This window comes from Lissotriton helveticus, chromosome 10, assembly GCF_964261635.1.
Source record: "Lissotriton helveticus chromosome 10, aLisHel1.1, whole genome shotgun sequence".
NCBI classification, from domain to species: domain Eukaryota; kingdom Metazoa; phylum Chordata; class Amphibia; order Caudata; family Salamandridae; genus Lissotriton; species Lissotriton helveticus.
In genome coordinates this window covers 415836098-415856473 of record NC_136071.1, presented here as the reverse complement: position 1 = coordinate 415856473, position 20376 = coordinate 415836098, and the positions used below count along the sequence as shown (strand labels likewise).

Below are 20376 nucleotides of genomic sequence, written 5' to 3'. Positions count from 1 at the left end.
ATTATTCCAAGTTACATATTTGATAACTGTGTAATATGGTCCAGTATTACCATCACAGGGTTCTGGTGATATAAACCAGGAGACTGAAAGTATGTAAATATCATTAGATCCCTGATATGCCAACATAGGAGTATATTACATATGGTACCCATTATGTATTTTTCATATTACATGTTTGTATTTAAATATTTAAAATTACGCAAAAATAATATTTCCTATTTCAATTTGCTGTTCCATAATTTTTTTTAAATTACTGTACAAACCAGAATTTGTTTTTATTGGCATTTTTTTTCAAAACCATTGTTAATAAAATGATTAATAATATTTCACATCAAAAGGAATGCACTAGGAATAATTGTTTTTAGGCAGGACATTTTGTTTCCTGGATACTACTTCCAAAGACAGGAAAAGTAAGATTTTTTACAACAAACTAAAAAATGAATGGCAACTACTGAGTCATGTTGTAACTACTTATTTACATTCATGTTTTACTGTGTTACTCTGTTCAATGCCTCCCTCCCACAATAAATGTGACAGTGAAGTCTGTCTTGCTTGACTGATGTTAAGAACGGATACTCACTTCCTTTATTTGCCATTTCTTTACAGATGGAACAACTACTTGTGGCCATGCAGGACCCTGATGTGGGCATCAAAATGAGGAACCAAAGGCTGCTAATTACAGTTATTCCCCATGCCATGATCGGTGAGTTTTCTGCTTGTAGCATATCAGGTATCTAATAGAGGAATGCATACACTTTGGAGAAGGAATGGCACAACACAACTATCTCACCTGCTCGATGAACTAATGTACTCTTATATCCAAGGTCCCCATCATTCCAGGCAACATTTGCCTTTTCAAGCCTGCTGGCTCACTTATTTTGAGTTAATGGACTTAGCTTACTTCTGGATTTCCTTCTGTTTTGAAAATGTTCTTCGCTTCAGTAAAGGCTCCTTCTGTTACTCCTTTATGTTAAATTTCAAATTTCCCCACCGAAATTGCTTATAATCTTCCCTACACCAAGAACTCCTCACCATCCAATTTTTCTTCCAAACCCCTAAGATTTCTAAACATTTTGCAGTTTAAATACATAAATCTTTGAAACTATGAAAGGCAAAAAGATCTGGGGAGTCATAATGAATCACCTTACAGTAGAAAAACATATGTTCTCATAATATTGCTTAATCTATTAACCGCTACTCTTGCTATGTTTATCACAGTTGATTTCCTAGCTATTTTATTGTTCTCAGCAAAACACTCCTATGAAGATACAGGATCAAGTTAACTTTTTACCCAGCTTCTGCAGCCTTATCTTCAACACTCTGCATGCCTGTTAATTGTTTAAATCATTTCCTCTTTAGTGATCTGCTTCAAATTATTCTCCTCCAGATGTGTCAGTAGTATGTCTGGTTTTGAACTGCATACTCCCAAGTCAAATAACATTTGCATCTATTGGTCCAATTGTATATGTCCCTGACAGATCAATGTACATGTTAATGTTAATAAAACTTCTAGAGCGCACTGTTACCCGAGTGCATCCTGAGGCTGGGCACTGCCTACCAGGTTATAGATAACATAAAGCTGTTCAAGTGAAAAGCCAGGTTTTTAGTCCCCTCCTGAAAGGGAGGAGCTCGGTTGCTTTCCTAAGATGCAGAGGTAAGCTATTCCAAGCCTTTGTACCACAGTGGAGAAAGCTCCTACCACCCCAGCTGGCTTTTTTGACAGAGGAACGATCACTTGTTTTGCTTCCGAAGAGCGCAACACTCTTCCATGAACGTACCATTGTATCTGTTGTCTCAGGTAGACAGGACCAATGCCCATTAGGGACTTTGAAACTGTGCAAAGGGCCTTGAATTATGCACATTGTTTCACAGGGAGCCAGTGAAGATTTCTAATTCCCTTCCTCACAGAAACAAACCTGGGTGTGCCCATTAGCAGCCTGGCTGCAGCATTCTGTACAATCTGGAGTCAGTTCAAGTGTTTCTGTTGGATGTTCAAATAGAGACTATTACAGTAGTCCAGTCGTGATAGAATGAGCACTGTGACTGCTATCCTCAGACTGTCTTCAGGAGGGAGAAATTTTATTTTACTTAAGATTCTGAGGATGTAGAAACTGGTTGCAACAACTCCACTTAATCTGGTCACCAAATAAGAGTTTAGAATCAACAATCACCCCTAAATTTTCAGCCTTTACAGCAGGGGCCTAATTTGTGCCCATTGCACTTGGCCACCAGTCCGGTGTCCAGAGATTTGTGATGTTCCCAAATATGATCAACTCCGTTTTACTTGTGTTGAGTTTTAGGCAGTTTGATGACATTCAGCCTGCAATAGGTTGCATACAGTTGTGGCATCTTGATTCTGTCTCTCCTTCTCGGCCACGCTGAAGAGACAACACAATTTGCATGTCATCCGTATAAGAGGTCAGTTGGAAGCCAAAGGATCTAATCAAGGCTGCCTGTGGTGACACGTACACATTAAATAATGTGGGACTCAGAGATGACCCCTGCGGTACCCCACACAGGAGAGGGAAAGGCTCTATCTTTACCCAAGTCCACGGTTTGTGTCCTATCAGTAAGAAAGGATCTCAGGAGATCCCAAGCCTTGTCTTTAACCCCTCTTTTGGACAAACAGTCCATAAGAACTTCATTATGGACCGTATCGAAGGCTGCCGAAAGATCCAACATGATCAGTATTGCGGTGCCACCCTGCTCCAAGGCCTCTCTAATCTCCTTTTTGGATTTAATCGGGGCCAGCTCAGTGCTGTGTTCAGCACGAATGCCAAACTGTGTAGGGTCCAACTTAGCTTGAAGAAACGTGCTGAGCTGGCCAGTTTGAGCTGGACTGTTCCCATGGGTCAAGGCTGATTTGCATATGGCCATGTCTGAACTTGGGTGGTGTGGAGTGCAAAAAAACGATAGATTTAGGCCCAGATCTCTGTACTGGGGTGAATGTATGACATTGTTCTGCATTCTGTCCATCAACTGCTGTTTTATCATTTGTCACCCCAAGTGGGAAGGGTATGCTCAGACGTGAGTCCCGTGCTCTCCACACCACTGGAGTCAAGCTATCCTGGCTGATGACGGCTGATAGCCAGAAACCGGTCCTAGGATGCTTAATTCCGGTCCAGGAAAGACATGGTTTGGCTTGGGGCTGAACTGTTCCCATGAGGCACAGGGTCAAGGCTGATTTGCATAGGGCCATGTCTGAACTGGGGTGGTGTGGAGTGCAAAAAAACTATGGATTTAGGCCCAGATCTCTGTACGGGGGTAAATGTATGACATTGTTCTGCATTCTGTCCATCAACTCTTGTTTTTGCATTTGTCACCCCGAGTGGGAAGGGTATGCTCAGACGTGAGTCCCGTGCTCTCCACACCACTGGAGTCAAGCTATCCTGGCTGATGACGGCTGATAGCCAGAAACCGGTCCTAGGATGCTTGATTCCGGTGCAGGGAAGACATGGCTTGGCAGTTCGGGCTGGACTGTTCCCATGAGGCACAGGTTCAAGGCTGATTTGCATATGGCCATGTCTGAACTGTGGTTGTGTGGAGTGCAAAAAAACAATGGATTTAGGCCCAGATCTCTGTACTGGGATGAATGTATGGCATTGTTATGCATTCTGTCTATCAACTGTTGTTTTTGTGTTTGAGCTGGCCATTCATGGCCTTCTCAACCAATTTTGCTAGCAAAGGAAAATGCGAAATAGGTCTATAATTGTTCTGGTCTTTTGGATCTAGGTTAGGTTTTTTAGTGATGGAAGGATCAATGCTGTTTTCCAAGGTTTGGGGAAATAGCCTGAATTTAAAATGTTGTTAAACAGTGGGGTTAGGGCTGCCCCAGCAATGCCTGGGGCCAGTTTGATCACAGATGCTGGACATGGGTCCAAAGGGGAACCAGATCTAATTTCTGACAGTAATTTAACTGCCTCCTCTGAATCCTGTGGCGTGAAGCAGTCCAGTGTGGGAATGAGTTTACGTCCTTATTCAACCATATACCTGAGACCTTATTCACTTCAATTGGCTGATGCATAAAGGAGGAAAAAATAGTATCCACCTTTTGCAAAAAGAAGGAGGCGAGTGTTTCACAGAGTTCCGGACTGCTATTTGTTTTGGGGTTAGTCGAGGTCGTAAGTTTGGTAATAGTTTTGAAAAGTTCTTTAGAAAAGGATTTCGCATTCCTGATTTGTTCCCGAAAATATGTCTTTTTGGTGTCAAGGAGAAGTTTTTAATAGAGTATAAGACTTGCTTTATTAGCCTCTTTATTGGAGTTTTTATACGCTCTCCTCCAAACTCGCTCTAGATGCTTGCAATCGAGTTTGTGCCTTTTTAAGTTTTCTGAATACCAAGGGGCAGAAGGAAGTGCGTGCTTGGGAATGCACTGTTTGACTGGCACTAGATTCCTGCATGCGGAATCTACCCATTCCGTATAGGTAGCTCTGGCTTCCTCTACATTAGATGGCAGGGGATGGGCAGTGGCTTTCATTCAAAATCTTTATTTCGGTTAAGACACATACCATAAAAGATATACATACAATGTTTAAAACAGAACCAATTTTCCATTCTGGGCCATTTTCCCACAATTCATTCATCACTATGAAAAGAATATTTACAATCACAGATTTAAAATTAATATTTCATTGGAACATAATTTGCATATGTGTTATTACTCCCTTTTCCTAATAGAGATACAAAGGGTCCAAATTTTTAAGACAATTACATTATATAAAACTAACTAAAAGGCATTACAGCTTAAGACCCCGTCTCTTTTGTACTATCGCCACAGGAAAGAGATGTCTGCTTACACTAAAAACTGTTGATTGCGTTGTTTTAGTTTCAAGGATTCTTTCTGCCTCACAGTAACGCCTAAATCCACTTTTTCCTCGAGTATGTGAATGCAGAACAAAAAAATAATAAATGCGCTTCATCCTCTCTGGCGCCGCTGCTACACAATTCACATCTGAGAGCGGTTACTGCAAAAACAACAATGATGGACAGAATGTGGATCAATGTCACACATTCACCCCAGTCAAAAGATCTGGGCCCAAATCCATCGTTTTTCCACTCCACACCACCCTGGGTTAGACAATGGCGATATGCAAATCAGCGCTGACCCTGTGCCCCATGGGCACAGTCCAGTCCGAACTACAAAAGCCATGTCCTTCCCAGAACGGAAACAAGCATCCGAGGACCGGCCCGGTTTCGAGGTAACACCTCTCATCAGCCCGGCTAGCTTGCTTCCAGTGGTGTGGAGTGCCTGGGACTCACGTCTGAGCATCCCCAGTACACTTAGAGCGGTTACTGCAAAAACAACAATGATGGACAGAATGTGGATCAATGTCACACATTCACCCCAGTCAAAAGATCTGGGCCCAAATCCATCGTTTTTCCACTCCACACCACCCTGGGTTAGACAATGGCGATATGCAAATCAGCGCTGACCCTGTGCCCCATGGGAACAGTCCAGTCCGAACTACAAAAGCCATGTCCTTCCCAGAACGGAAACAAGCATCCGAGGACCGGCCCGGTTTCGAGGTAACACCTCTCATCAGCCCGGCTAGCTTGCTTCCAGTGGTGTGGAGTGCCTGGGACTCACGTCTGAGCATCCCCAGTACACTTAGAGCGGTTACTGCAAAAACAACAATGATGGACAGAATGTGGATCAATGTCACACATTCACCCCAGTCAAAAGATCTGGGCCCAAATCCATCGTTTTTCCACTCCACACCACCCTGGGTTAGACAATGGCGATATGCAAATCAGCGCTGACCCTGTGCCCCATGGGAACAGTCCAGTCCGAACTACAAAAGCCATGTCCTTCCCAGAACGGAAACAAGCATCCGAGGACCGGCCCGGTTTCGAGGTAACACCTCTCATCAGCCCGGCTAGCTTGCTTCCAGTGGTGTGGAGTGCCTGGGACTCACGTCTGAGCATCCCCAGTACACTTAGAGCGGTTACTGCAAAAACAACAATGATGGACAGAATGTGGATCAATGTCACACATTCACCCCAGTCAAAAGATCTGGGCCCAAATCCATCGTTTTTCCACTCCACACCACCCTGGGTTAGACAATGGCGATATGCAAATCAGCGCTGACCCTGTGCCCCATGGGAACAGTCCAGTCCGAACTACAAAAGCCATGTCCTTCCCAGAACGGAAACAAGCATCCGAGGACCGGCCCGGTTTCGAGGTAACACCTCTCATCAGCCCGGCTAGCTTGCTTCCAGTGGTGTGGAGTGCCTGGGACTCACGTCTGAGCATCCCCAGTACACTTAGAGCGGTTACTGCAAAAACAACAATGATGGACAGAATGTGGATCAATGTCACACATTCACCCCAGTCAAAAGATCTGGGCCCAAATCCATCGTTTTTCCACTCCACACCACCCTGGGTTAGACAATGGCGATATGCAAATCAGCGCTGACCCTGTGCCCCATGGGAACAGTCCAGTCCGAACTACAAAAGCCATGTCCTTCCCAGAACGGAAACAAGCATCCGAGGACCGGCCTGGTTTCGAGGTAACACCTCTCATCAGCCCGGCTAGCTTGCTTCCAGTGGTGTGGAGTGCCTGGGACTCACGTCTGAGCATCCCCAGTACACTTAGAGCGGTTACTGCAAAAACAACAATGATGGACAGAATGTGGATCAATGTCACACATTCACCCCAGTCAAAAGATCTGGGCCCAAATCCATCGTTTTTCCACTCCACACCACCCTGGGTTAGACAATGGCGATATGCAAATCAGCGCTGACCCTGTGCCCCATGGGAACAGTCCAGTCCGAACTACAAAAGCCATGTCCTTCCCAGAACGGAAACAAGCATCCGAGGACCGGCCCGGTTTCGAGGTAACACCTCTCATCAGCCCGGCTAGCTTGCTTCCAGTGGTGTGGAGTGCCTGGGACTCACGTCTGAGCATCCCCAGTACACTTAGAGCGGTTACTGCAAAAACAACAATGATGGACAGAATGTGGATCAATGTCACACATTCACCCCAGTCAAAAGATCTGGGCCCAAATCCATCGTTTTTCCACTCTCGTTTTGGAGTCAAGCTAGCCGGGCTGAAGAGAGGTGTTACCTCGAAACCGGTCCGGTCCTCGGATGCTTGATTCCGGTCTGGGAAAGATATGGCTGTTGTAGTTCGGACTGGACTGTTCCCATGGGGCAACAGGGTCAGAGCTGATTTGCATAAAGCCATTATCTGACCCAGGGTGGTGTGGAGTGCAAAGAAACGATGGATTTGGGCCCAGATCTTTTGACTGGGGGAGTGTGTGACATTGATCCACATTCAGTCCATCACTTGTTGTTTTTTACACAATTCACATCTAGCCAGGTCATCCTTCCCTACATTACCCTCATAACATGCCCATCTCGCGGTCTTAACTTTGATTTGGAATATGCCATAACGAAACTTTAAGTACAATGATTTGGCTAGGCGTGGTAGAATCTCGTCCATAAAGGGTTCGAATCTACTCTCAGTCTTCATTCCCAGATACTTGAGACATAAAACCCCCAAGACCGGGTTGTGTAATTTTGAATTTAAAACAAATGCCCAATATCGTTCCTTTAGCAATTTTTTACAGCTCAAAGTAAGACCCTCAGGACCCACCCAGTAGTGACTCTGCCCCAACTTCAACAACCAGTCCTCGATATGGTTTAACCATACCAACTTCGCGGTATTTTTTATCTTCAGAATTTCTTTCAGGGCTTCTCTGTAATCTACTAGTTCGTCTGTTGACCACATGCGGACCCAATACAACAGGGGTCGTAAGGCAGCATGGTCATCAGTACGATGGATGTCCAGATCCATTGTGAGTGGGTGTAGGGGTGTACGCCGTGAAATCGCTAGGATATTCCTGAGAAAGATGTTCTCTTGGACCATAAAGGCGTGTTTAGCAACATAGCCCCATAGCTCTGCCCCATAAAGTTAGGCTGATTGTGCTTTATATTTATACAACTTCAAAGCTGGAGTGACAGCTTTGAAGTGACTACTCTTATGGCGCCTTGTTATTGGTACCACATTCTGTGAGAGGATCATTTTGCTTTTATCTATTTGGGTTTTCCAGTTTAATTTAGTATCTATTGTAATACCTAAGTAGTTACAATTCTGAACATGTTCAATCGATTCAGTGTTAACACTTAATGGTTTTTTTTAAATTTCTATGGGGATTAACCGCCATATACTTAGTTTTAGACTAATTAATCTCCAATCCTTTAACATCACAGTAAGACCAAAAGGTATCTAGTAAGTTTTGTAATCCTTTGGGTGTCTGTGAAATTAAAATAGTATCATCTGCGAATAACAGCGCAGGCACATGGTCACCACCCAACTTGGGAGAATCATGCTTGCAGCCCAAGAGGGTATCTGGTATATCATTAACGTACAAGGAGAACAATGTTGGTGCCAGCACATATCCTTGCCTGACACCTCTATTTATATTAATACGAGCTGACAGTTCTCCATTTAGGCCCCATCTCACCCTGGCGTAATTTGCCTCGTGCAGCCTGACGATCTGTCCCAACAGTTCCCCAGGAACACCCTGGTCTCTGGATCTATGACGTAACAACGCATACTTTTACAACGCATGCTTTTACAACGCAAACCTTTACAGCGCTTAGGGGTGCTTGATAGTGAATAGTTTAATTTACTATTCCAACTCCAGTCCCCGTGGACACTAGGGAAGGTGTTGGATAGTAAATTAAATCTATTCCCTATCCTAGAGCGCCCCCCAGCGCAATGCGTTGTAATGGTTTTCGTTGTAAAACCTGCGTTTTAATAGCACTGCGTGGTAAAAGTTGCGTTGTAAAGGATGTTTCCCCTGGTCTCTCAATCTTGACCACAGTAAGTTTCAAGAGATCAGGTCAAAGGCTGCCTTGAGGTCAACAAAGGCCACGTACAAATGTGCCCCCTTCATTTTAATGTATTTCGAGATGATGCAAAAAAATCTGAACACCTGGTCGATTGTACTAATCCGTTCTCTAAAACCTGCTTGGTACTTGGATAGGGTGCTAGTCTCCTCAATCCAAGAACTCAGCCTACTTAAAACCTGCCTCGCAAATACTTTCTGTAGAACGACAATTAGACTAATGGGTCTATAATGGGCCGGATTCATACGATCCCCCTTTTTAAAGATAGTTACAATCTCGGCGCCCCGCCACGTATCAGGAATAGGTGCACCCTTGGCAATATTGTTACAAAGACAATTATCATATGGGGCCCATATCATGTTTTCATGCTTCCATAGGTTCCCCGGGATCCTGTCCGGTCCAGGAGCCTTTCCCGGTTTTATCGCTTTAATAGCTTTGATAGTCTCTGCCAAACTAAAAGACAGGGGTGTAACACTCAAGTTAGGTCCTGGATCTTCATTAATAAATGCAGGCTCAGTATTACTAGGGGAGTATAACTTTGAAAAATAAGAGACCCAAACATTTCCTTCAAGGAACCTATCCCTGCTGGGGGTTCCACCTCCGGAGCCCTTAGCAATAAGACCCCAGAATAAGGTCTGGTCATTTATCTTACATGCCTCCAATAGTTCGGACCAGTTTTTCTCCTCTCAACCTTTCTTTGCCTTAGCAATTAAGCTCCTATAGAACCTCCTTTTCTCCCTTAGCGCTTGCACACTATTACTCTTTGCATCCACTATAAGTTCCTTTTTAGCATTTCGGCAGCCTTTGTCATACCATGTATCCCCCTTCGCTGTGTTTTGCTGTCCCCTTTTTATTGGTCAGCAGTTCCCCCAGTCCTAAAAACATATTTGCGTGAATTTGCATATTGGGTTCCTGTGGTGGGGAGTTAGTATACGGGGAAAACAGATCAACATACAGCTCGTAATTTTTTTTAACAATAGTATTGTTTCCCAATACTACAGGCCACTTCAATGCTCTGCGATTGTATAATGTCAAAGGGTCAATGTCAGTATGTTTAAAACAATCTCTCCCGGTGGCTTTCAGGAGACTTCCTAACTCTAGGCTGCTAATGTTTTTCCAAGCCCTTGTAGTAATCGTGACTGTTAGAATTGGGGGTCTCTAATTGGCACAAGTAGGTACTTGTGACAAATAGGGACCCTCTCCTCTAGTCAGGGTAAGGGGTACACTCCTAAAATAACCCCTACTTATCTCAGAGGCAGTGTGTAAAGCATTTGTGAACACATACAGTAATAAAGTGACAACACTACAAATGGACACCACACAGGTTCTATATTCATAAAAATAAGTATATTTTATATAGAGTTACCACACGACCATAGACGACAAAAATAATCCACAATACTATTAGAAATCAAGAGTTCTTGTTACAAATGCGTAAATCCCTGTTCTGTGCGAGTCGGTACCCCTTTCCCGCTACAGCGTTGCTGAAATAACACAGAGTCTTAACAAATCGAGCGGACTTTGTCGGTTCGGGCCCACTCAAATGTGGACAGACTCAGTCACAGTACCTTTACTTGATGCGGCCTGCATGGGCGTGTGAGCCGGTTCCGGCAATCGTCGTGGTACAGAAAAGAAAGCGTTGCAGGACGCGTTGTCCCTCGATGCGGTGCATGCAGCAGCCCATTGACGGAGTAGGTGGGTCCAAGGAGTACGTTGCTGAGACGGTGCTTCATTGCGGTGCTTTCTGCTTGTGGTGCAGCGACAGAGCCGGAGTTCAGGAGCTGGCGTCGATCAGTCTGGACAGTGGTATGAGTTGGGCGATGCGTCCTGAAACGTGTGAGGCGGCGCCCAACTCCGATGCGTTCACAGGACTCGAAGTCAGCAACAGTGACCGTGTCGGTCAGACCAGTACGAGTCGGAGTAGTGAGGCATTGCACGTCACGGTGTCCACCAGTTGCGGTGCAGGCAGCGGCTCGGTGACGGCATCAGGACAGAGTCGGTGAGCTCAGAGCTTGCGTTGTTCGAGGCGGACATTGTTCGATGCGGTGCCTACAGGACACCAGGCTGGTCGTGAGAGTCGGTCACAGCTCCCTGCCTCTGTAGCCACTGAAACATCATTTCCAGCAGCAATCCACAAAGGCTGGTGAAGTGAGACTTCGGTCAGGGGGCAAGCTCTCTTCCAAGCCCTTGGAGATCCTTCACAAGTTGAAAGTAAAGTACACAAAGTTCTTTCTCCTTTCTTTGGCAGTCAGGCAACCACTGCAGGCCAATCCCCCAAGCAGCACTTCAGCTTAGGGATAGTCTCTCCTCAGTTTCTTCAGGTTCCTCTCCTCAGCAAAGGTTTCTTCTTGTAGTCCAAAAGTGATCTAATTTCTTTGGATCAGGGTCCCAATATTTATACCCCAAAATCCTTTGTCCTCTGAGGGCAGAGGGGCCTTTGCCCAGTCCAAACCAGTTCTGGAGCACTCTGTTTACATGACTCCTTCTTTCCTTTCACAGTGCAGAGCAGAAACATCAGACGCCACGCAGGAGGTGGAGCCAACATTGTGGTGGGAAAGCACAGCCCTGGAGTACTTTGTAAACATGATTCCTTCTCTTTTTTCACTGTGCCGGGCAGAGACATCAGACGCACCAAAGGGGGTGGAGCCGGCATTGTGAGGGGCAGGCACAGTCCTAATCAGGTCCCAGATGCACCTCCTCCCACCTATCTAGATACAGATCTCTCTATTCACCACTGGGCAGACTCACCCTGTCTCCTGGAATCCCCCAGCCCTGTCACTCACAAACTCCAGACAAGGAATACACAACCTAGCAGAGGCAGGCTTGGAAGGTTAGACAAGAAAATACCTACTTTCTAAAAGTGGTATTTTCAGACACAGAATGTTAAAACCAACTTCACTAAAAGATGTATTTTATCATTCTGAGTCCAGTCATACTAAACTTGAATTTCTACTGTGTTCCCTGAGTCAGTTAGGATTATAAGATGTAATAATCTAACCGCCCATTCTGTGGGTAGCCTTGCAATAGTGAAAAATGAAAACGGCTGTAATGCACTATTAGGACATGCCACACACATCAGGGCTTGTCCTACCTTATACTTACAATGCTCCCTGCCCTTGGGCCTACCATAGAGGTGTCTGGTATGAAAAAAGGGACGTTTTAGGGACTGGTAAGTGGGTGCACGTCGACATGGCATTACCAGACTGCACACAGGCTCTGCAATGGCAGGCCTTAGACACACTTTACAAGGCAGCTCCTCTGGGTGGCACAACTAGTGCTGCAAGCCCACTAGCAGCATTTGGTTTACAAGCCCTGGGAACTCCTGGTGCACTGTACTAGGGTCTAACAGGTAAACCAAACCAACCAATCATGGAATCACCAATCAATACATTAATTTACAATAGGGAGAACATATGCACTTTTGCACTGATCAGCAGTGATAAAGTGCCCAGAGTCATAAAACCAACAAAAACAGGTCAGACAAAATAAAGGAGGATGGCAAAAAGTTCAGGGATGAGCCTGAAAAAAGGGTCAAGTCCAACAGTGGCCTTAGGCTTGGGTGTGTGCTGATATAGTTCCATCTGTTTAATTTCAAATAGAACTGCAGCATGATCAGTCCAAAAAAGTGGCAGAGCCTTTGAGTAGGAAAAGTAGGGATTGTTTAAAAAGATTCCATCTAGTGTATGTCCTGCTATGTGAGTGGGATCCCCCACTAGCTGCTTGAGCTCCCCCACACCAAAAACTTGCTGCAGTCTTAGGCTATCAGGGTTGGTGAGGTCTTCAAGATAAAAATTAAAATCTCCATCACCGTAAAGGACCTGGCACACATTCCCACCTCTAGGAGCGTTCCAATGGATTCTAAAAGCGCACCTCTTGGGCCTGGAGGCATGTGTAAATATATATAGCTGCCTAGCAAACAAATATCTCCATTCCTTTGTCCTAGTGACTTACGGATAGGATGATCACTCAACTAGACCACTTTCACAACTGCAACATCCTTACCTTGTGTCTCTCAATAAGCTTCAGTATATTTCAAAATTTGGACTTATAACCAGTATTTAACAGATACAAAAATTACAGAACAGACGACCTGACCAAGGTTCAGCACAATCATAACATAAATATAATGAGTATGAGTCCGGTGCAGCACACATCCCGTGCCCATCTCCACAAGCCACAAAAAAGGTCAACAGGTTTCTTCAGATGGTGGAAGGCGCACTCATTCAAATATAAGCAAAAAGTCTTCTTTAGTCCAAAATATTTAATTCTTTATTGTAGCAATTATGCCAAACAAGTTGCACAGCCAACGCATTTTGTTCCTGGGCGGAACCTCATCAGGGCAATTAAATTATAAAGAACGGTGACCCAAAGAGTATATGAACCAGCAAGGGTAAAAATGTAGACAGTCATACGCTTCCCGAATCCCGGTGCAAGGAAAGGTTCGTCCCACGGTGTCCCACAAACGATAAGGATAAACTGTCTACTTAATTGTTCCAACCCGAGTGGGAGGAATTAGGTCGCACACAGTGATGCGCCCCTGGTACGAGGATAATCTTAGAGCTCAAGTCTGTGGATCCATGCAATAAAGATAGAAAAGTATAAATGGCACTTCAATTCAGCAACCACTACGCACGATGTACTCTCGGAATTTGACAGCAGCTCCCGGCATAATAACAGGGAGAGGCCAGTATTTGTTGGAACCTGCAATGTTCCCTACTGTTCTGTGTGGACGTTTTGAATTCCTAACACCTCATGTTGGTTCAGTTTAACAGGATGTGCCACACAATCTTCTCAGAGAATTCTCTGACCCTTAGCTAGAAATTACCTTCACGGCACTATCATCTCTTTCTTTTTGCTGTATTTTCACACATTCAGCGTCAGTGGTGTTCTTTGGGATGTTGGTTGTTTTATCTGCTTTACTCTTTTTTGCTGGTCAAACTTTACTTCCATACCCACTGATTTGAGTGGCCCTGGGTCCTATCACTACCACTTCTCATTGCTCGAAGAGCAATTTAATGGGATCGCTATTGGGCTCTTTGTTTCTATTATTCACAAAATATGCACAAATTACCATTTTTTTCTGAGACGTGCCATATTTCTGTACTTAACAAACTATCATGATTTTTGTTTACTCGTGGCGTTGTTGTCAAGTCATTGAAGATTGAGAAAAAATACTTTACATATGTGTACTAAAGTGAAATACGTGTTTAAATAACTTTTAGTCTGAAGCATTCATCTTATGCAAAACCTGTCACAGATCATCCTTAGTGTTAAACATGCCATGCAGATTTGTCCCTGGGTTAAGGACCTGAGGTACTATTGTGTCTCGTCTGGGGCCTCCCTGGGTTTGCTTTGTATTGCAGGCTAAACCTGCTGTTGAGCATGGTTGACTGCAGTGCGCACAGGCTGAAACAAAGCATAATGTCAAGCTGAGAACAGCCCCCGCACTCGACTGAGCAAATAAACATGAGCAGTCAGCATGATCCTTTATATATGCTGCTTGGAAAGATATACAACCAGTCAAAAGGCGAGGTGGTGAGAGTAACAAATGCAGCAATAATAGGGAATAAGAGAGCTCACCATTTATTTTTGTCTGGAATATTTGGCTGCTAATTGTCTAACTTGCACTTTTTTTGCAATAGTAGTGGCAGAGGCTTAGTGCGAATATTTAAGTCAATCTAGGTTTAATTTTTTATGTGAGCAGTTAATCAGTTTTTCAATTCAATAGAATTCAATAGATCTTTATTCGGATTCATAAATTGTATCCATAAAAGCACAGGTCAGATAAATCAATAATGCAAAATACTTTAAAATCTACAAAATACATAGAAATATGATACACGTGAAAAGGAAAATGACGTATGTGATATGCACATAAATACATTATTGCAGCTCAATTATAACCATATTTGGCAGGAAACATGCTAAACGTCAACCATCATTCTTTGCCCATGGAAAATGCGTGCACGAACAGCTGCTTCCAAAAAGGAACTTACTCGGATGACCAAAGCATCTTCTTCTAATCTAAGAATTTTAATACAGGCAATTTTAAGGTAAATAATGGCAGTTTCCGAAGGGCGTGGCCAGCAGCATGGCCGACTAGACGTGCCTTGCCGGAGCTCCGGCCGAGCTGCACATTTATCCGACGATACATATCCCCAGCGGTCCAGAAACGACGGAAAACGGAATAATCGACATCCTGGTACCGGAGAGAAGTGCCCCAGTTGTACGGTGGAGCCGTTTGCACCAGGGAACCGCGCAATACGACGTCCCCGGGGGACCCTCGGAGGCCATGCTGGTGACCGCGGCGCTCGGCTGAGCGCTGCGCCTTTAATGCCCTGCCTCTGGTCCCGCAGCACAGCGCCCAGCTGATGGGGGCCCCGCGACCCGCCTGTCCGCCTGGTGTAATCGGACCATCGCCGGTGGAGGGGCAGAGGTGGACCGAGGCGACCGCGGCCGACCGGCTGCCTGCACCAAGATGGCGGCCGGCGGACTGTGAGTCAGGCGGTGACGACGGAGCCCTCCCCTGCGGCCCTTGATGAGACACGGTGTGCCCGAGCTCCGCTGACGAGACAGAACGGAGGTGAGATCGGGTGGTGGAGGCGGAGACCGAGCCCGCGGAGCGGGAAGCGGGGACTGGCTCTTCCACGGCGCCCGCCTTTACCAACATGGCGGCCGACCTCTGCAGACGCCCGAAGTGACTGGCATTGGTGAGGGAAGCGGGGCTGAAGGCCGAGAATCGAGGGGAGCGTGTGGGCGAGGACAAACGGGGGTAAGAGCTTCAGCTCCCGTATTGAGGCATAACCTGCCGAGTGGAGTGGGCGAGAGCCGGCACACCCCAAAAATAAACTCCGGCCTGCAGCACAGGACAACGCTCATCGCACTACAGTGGGGCACCTGGTGGAGCTCGGGACTGGGACAGGTGGAGGGCTTGGGACAAAGCTACCGAGGCACAACCGACAGAGCCACTCGGAGACCCTAGCACTGTGCGCTACACGCTAAGCCCATCGCCACCGCAGAGGGTGGAGACCTGCACAAAGTGCCCCCGGCTCACAGACTGACTCAACATGGGGAAAGGCGACCCGGTGCAAAGGTCCTCGAGGCGAGGCCCCATGGACAACTTTACGGCGACGCGACCTGGGGCGGAACAGCAGTCTCACCAGCCTGACTCGCGCAATGACACGGTCATGTTAATGGAGGCCATCCAGGCGTCCAGGACAGACATTCAGGCATCACTAACAGCCCTGGAGATGAAAATCGGAGAGGTTGGGTCCGAGGTGACGCTACTGCGGCAGGATTTCCGAAACCTGACGGAAAGGGTAACGGCTACCGAATCAAGACTGACCGACAATGAAGTATCGATCACTACACTCAAGAAGGACATGGCGGAACTACAGGCCTCCCACCGTCAACTGATGTGGAAAGTGGACGACGCCGAAAATAGATCGAGGCGCAACAACCTTCCCTTCGTAGGCTTTAGAGAAGGGATTGAGGGAAAGAACATGTCCGCCTTCCTCCTCGACTGGCTGAAAACTACTTTCCCGGCGGCGCAATTCTCCCCGTGCTTCATAATCGAAAGGGCACACAGGGCGCTCTTAGCCAAACCTCCGGAGGGAGCACGACCAAGACCAGTGATAGCGCGCTTCCTGAACTTTACCGATAGAGACCTGATCCTACGAGAAGCCAGAAAAATGGGGGAGATTCACTTGGAGAATACCACCATAATCATCTTTCCGGACTACAGTCAGGAGGTCTCGAAGCAGCGCCGCTCGTTTGACTCAGTAAAGGCTAAGCTGCGGTCATTGGACATCACGTACATGCTCCTCTTCCCTGCCAAACTCAAGGTAATTTATAAAGACAAATCCATCTTCTTTACACACCCGGAGGACGTGTGGCAATGGCTCGAAGAGCGCCCTATTCTGAATAGCAGGGAGACAGCAGGTCGAGCTGCGATGGACAATGCGATGCGGGAAAGGCCGCTGTGGGAGGTTCCGAAACCGCAGCGGCGGGGCACACGGAGGACACAGAAGAAGACACCGGCGACACCATACAGAATGCGAGGAACAGAGAACGAGAAAGGAAGCAGATCGGCGTCCCCGGGCAATGACTTTGTGGCGGGCTCGAGGTTCAGCTGTTTGAGAAATGGGATCCGTTCAGAAGGTGATGAAACAGAGGAACCGGAAGACCACGTGTCCGGAGGGGAGGAAGAAGAAATAGTGGATGAATCCATACACCCGCTGGTCGCAGAAATTCAGCAATTGGAACAAGACTCCTCAGGTCAAGGGATGAATATGGACACGCAGGACTCACATTCGTGACCATTGATGCGTAGAGATCAGGGGAGATAGCGGCGCCGCGGAACGGAGCACGCAAGTTGACACACCCCCTACCGTTCTTTGGGTTTTCAGTACTGGTTATTGTTTAGCGTGGGGAGGGATGTGTGGGAGGGCAACAGACCTTCTCCCGTGGATGGTTTCGTCCCACGTTGGGACCCAACTGGATGGGGAGGGAGGTGGGGAGGGGGCGCGGGGGGGAGTTGGTTCTTGTATTCACTCATGTCGGGGTTTATGAAGGGGGCGGGGGGAGGGGGGAGTCCGTTGAGGAACAGCAGAGACATGCCACCCCACACCTGGTGACATCCCTACTTCGAGGTCCCACAAGGGGAGGACACGGTGACCCACAATGGCAAGTACATTAGACACTCCACACAATGGTGACTCAGGGGTCACGGTGTTAACATGGAATGTGAACGGCCTGGGATCGAAAATTAAGAGAGGTCCAGTTAGTGCGTACCTTAAACGGCTGGCACCTGACATCGTCCTCCTCCAGGAAACACACCTTAGAGGTAATCAATGCGCATTTATAGGGCGAGGACGGTATGTTGTCCTGGCACATGCAGGATACACGACGGACTCCAGGGGAGTTGCGATCCTCAAAAAAAAAAAACACCGTTTACAGTTACACGCACTTGGCTAGACCCTCAGGGCACATATGCGGGAGTACAGGGGATGTGGAAGAGACGTAGGTACACGATCCTATCAGTATACGCCCCACCCAAGTTACAATCTCGCACACTGCAGGCAGTTGCTACCATCCTACTAGACACGGCCGACACAACTCAAATAGTGGGGGGGATTTTAACGATGTGATGTGCACCTCACAAGATAGGTCGGGTTCACCTCACATAGTAGGGTCCACAACAGCCCTTGCTCGGCAAATGAATACCATCGGCCTCCTTGATGTATGGAGATGGCTCCATCCAATGCACGAAGCGTATTCCTTTTACTCGGGGGCACACAAAGTTTTTTCTAAGTTGGATTATATTTTCGTATCCAGACAGGAGGTAGCAGTAGGGGATCTAGCAGAGTACAAAGCAAGAGGGATCTCGGATCACTCCCCGCTCTATGTGCGGATGGGGCGAGAGAGAGGAGAGAGACAGTTGCAATGGCGACTAGCGGCATGGGACATCCAAACACCGGAAATACTTAGGGGTATGCGAGCGGACATACGGGTCTATATGGCCGAAAACGAGGGATCGGTGGACTCCGGAGTTACCCTATGGGAGGCAATGAAACCAGTCCTGAGAGATCGCATACAGAGTAGGCTAAGGGACGTTATACGGACTCGTCAGGGCCAGATGGCAAGTGAAGAGGTATCCATTTTGAATTTAGAAGCAGAGTACCACCAGCAGAAGGGAGAGGCACGCCTCAGGAAACTACTAGACACACAAAGACGATACAGGGAACTAGTCACGGACGAGGCACGCACTCAGGCTCTGGCAACACTACATCGGTTGTATGATGTAGGTGACAAGTCCGGTAAACTTCTGGCTTGGTTGAGCAGGAGGGAGAGAGCGGCCAGGTGGGTGGATCAGATTACGTTAGTGGGAAACACACGGGTGAACACGGATGGGGCCATTGCAGACGCCTTTGCGGCCTACTATGAGGACTTCTATAGGGCCAGGGACCTAGGTGATAGAGAGAACGCCCGATGTTACATGCGTGATATGGAGGTGCCTACTTTGTCCGCAGAGGCCACTACAGCCCTGGAAGCGGACCTGACGTTGGAGGAAATACCGGAAGCTGTAGCAGCCCTGAAGCCGGGGAAGACTCCGGGGCCCAATGGATTCCCGGCGGAATTCTTTAAACGAACGGCGGATCTGTTGCAGCGACACATGAAGACCTTATTCACTGACTCGTATCGGGCGGGGAATCTCCCGCCGGATTTAGCCTTGGCCACTATTATCCCAATCTACAAAGAAGGAAAACCCAGGGACGACTGTTCCTCCTACCGCCCAATTTCCCTCCTAAATACGGAGACGAAAATCCTGGCCACTGTCTTGGCTAGGCGTCTAAGGCAGGTCATTACGGAGCTAGTGCATCTGGATCAGTCCGGCTTCCTTCCGGATAGGGCGACCAAATTAAATCTCCGTCGCACCCATAATTGGCTACAGGAGATCTGCGAGAGAAGTGACCCCCATTGGTTTCTCTCTCTAGATGCGGAGAAGGCATTTGACGCTGTTCACTGGCCTTTTCTGATGGAGACCCTCCACCGGTTTGGGTTTGGGCCCAAGTACATGCGATGGATTCGGCTCCTATATTGCGACCCGAGAGCGAGAGTACGGGTTAATGGAAGGCTGTCCCGCGAATTTCCAATTGGCAGGGGAACGCGTCAGGGCTGCCCATTGTCCCCCCTCCTGTTTACCCTTACGATTGAAATCCTAGCGATACGGATTAGACAGAATCAGGACATTAGAGGCTTTCTCCGGGGTGACTCGGAAGAAACACAGGAAAAGATATCTTTGTATGCCGATGACATACTATGGTTCGTGACGGACCCGGACAAGACAATCCCAGCACTGTTTGGAGAGCTGGGCGAGTTCGGGGCGAGGGCGGGGCATAAGATAAATTGGCACAAATCGGTCCTGTACGACCCACGGGGTAATGAGCGGAGGGAGTGCCTACCAGAACTGCTTGTTCACACTAATGACGGCTTCAAATACCTAGGCATATTTATAACGTTATATAGGGAACGCTCCTTCAGTACGAACATAACTCGAATAATGCTAGAGGCAACGGTAGAGATGGACAGGTGGAGGCAGCTCCCACTCACCCTGTTAGGTCGCGCCGCACTGTATAAAATGGTCCTATTACCTAAGTTCCTCTACGCTCTCCAGAACGAGTATTACCCCCTGCCGAATAAGACTTTGAATAAAATCCATGCTGAACTGCGCACCTTCCTGTGGCTGGGGAAACAGCCAAGAGTCTCTCTTTCCACACTGCAGCGACACCAGTATAGTGGGGGGATTTCGCTTCCCAACCTAGAAGCGTACTACTGGGCGGAACATCTCGCCCCAATCAACGAGTGGCTACACACGACAGCCGACCACCCTACCTATGCCCTAGAGAGGTCTAAATGGTCGTGCAAGACTATACTACACTACCTATACGGAGAAACTATGGGTCAGCAGTTCCTTCCGGCCACTAGGATTACATTAACGGCGTGGCATAGAGTGACG

The 20376-nt window shown here is 47.2% G+C and overlaps 1 protein-coding gene across 2 annotated transcripts in view; it reads left to right on the top strand.

Moving 5' to 3' along the window:
* The window catches only part of RGS11 (regulator of G protein signaling 11), a 2073835-nt gene that overhangs the window by 44430 nt on the left and 2009029 nt on the right, over nucleotides 1–20376 (top strand). For both annotated transcript variants that reach the window (XM_078664273.1, XM_078664274.1), the window contains exon 2: nucleotides 607–703. In XM_078664273.1, coding sequence (XP_078520399.1) covers nucleotides 607–703 — 97 coding nt within the window. The remainder of the gene's footprint in view (nucleotides 1–606; nucleotides 704–20376) is intronic.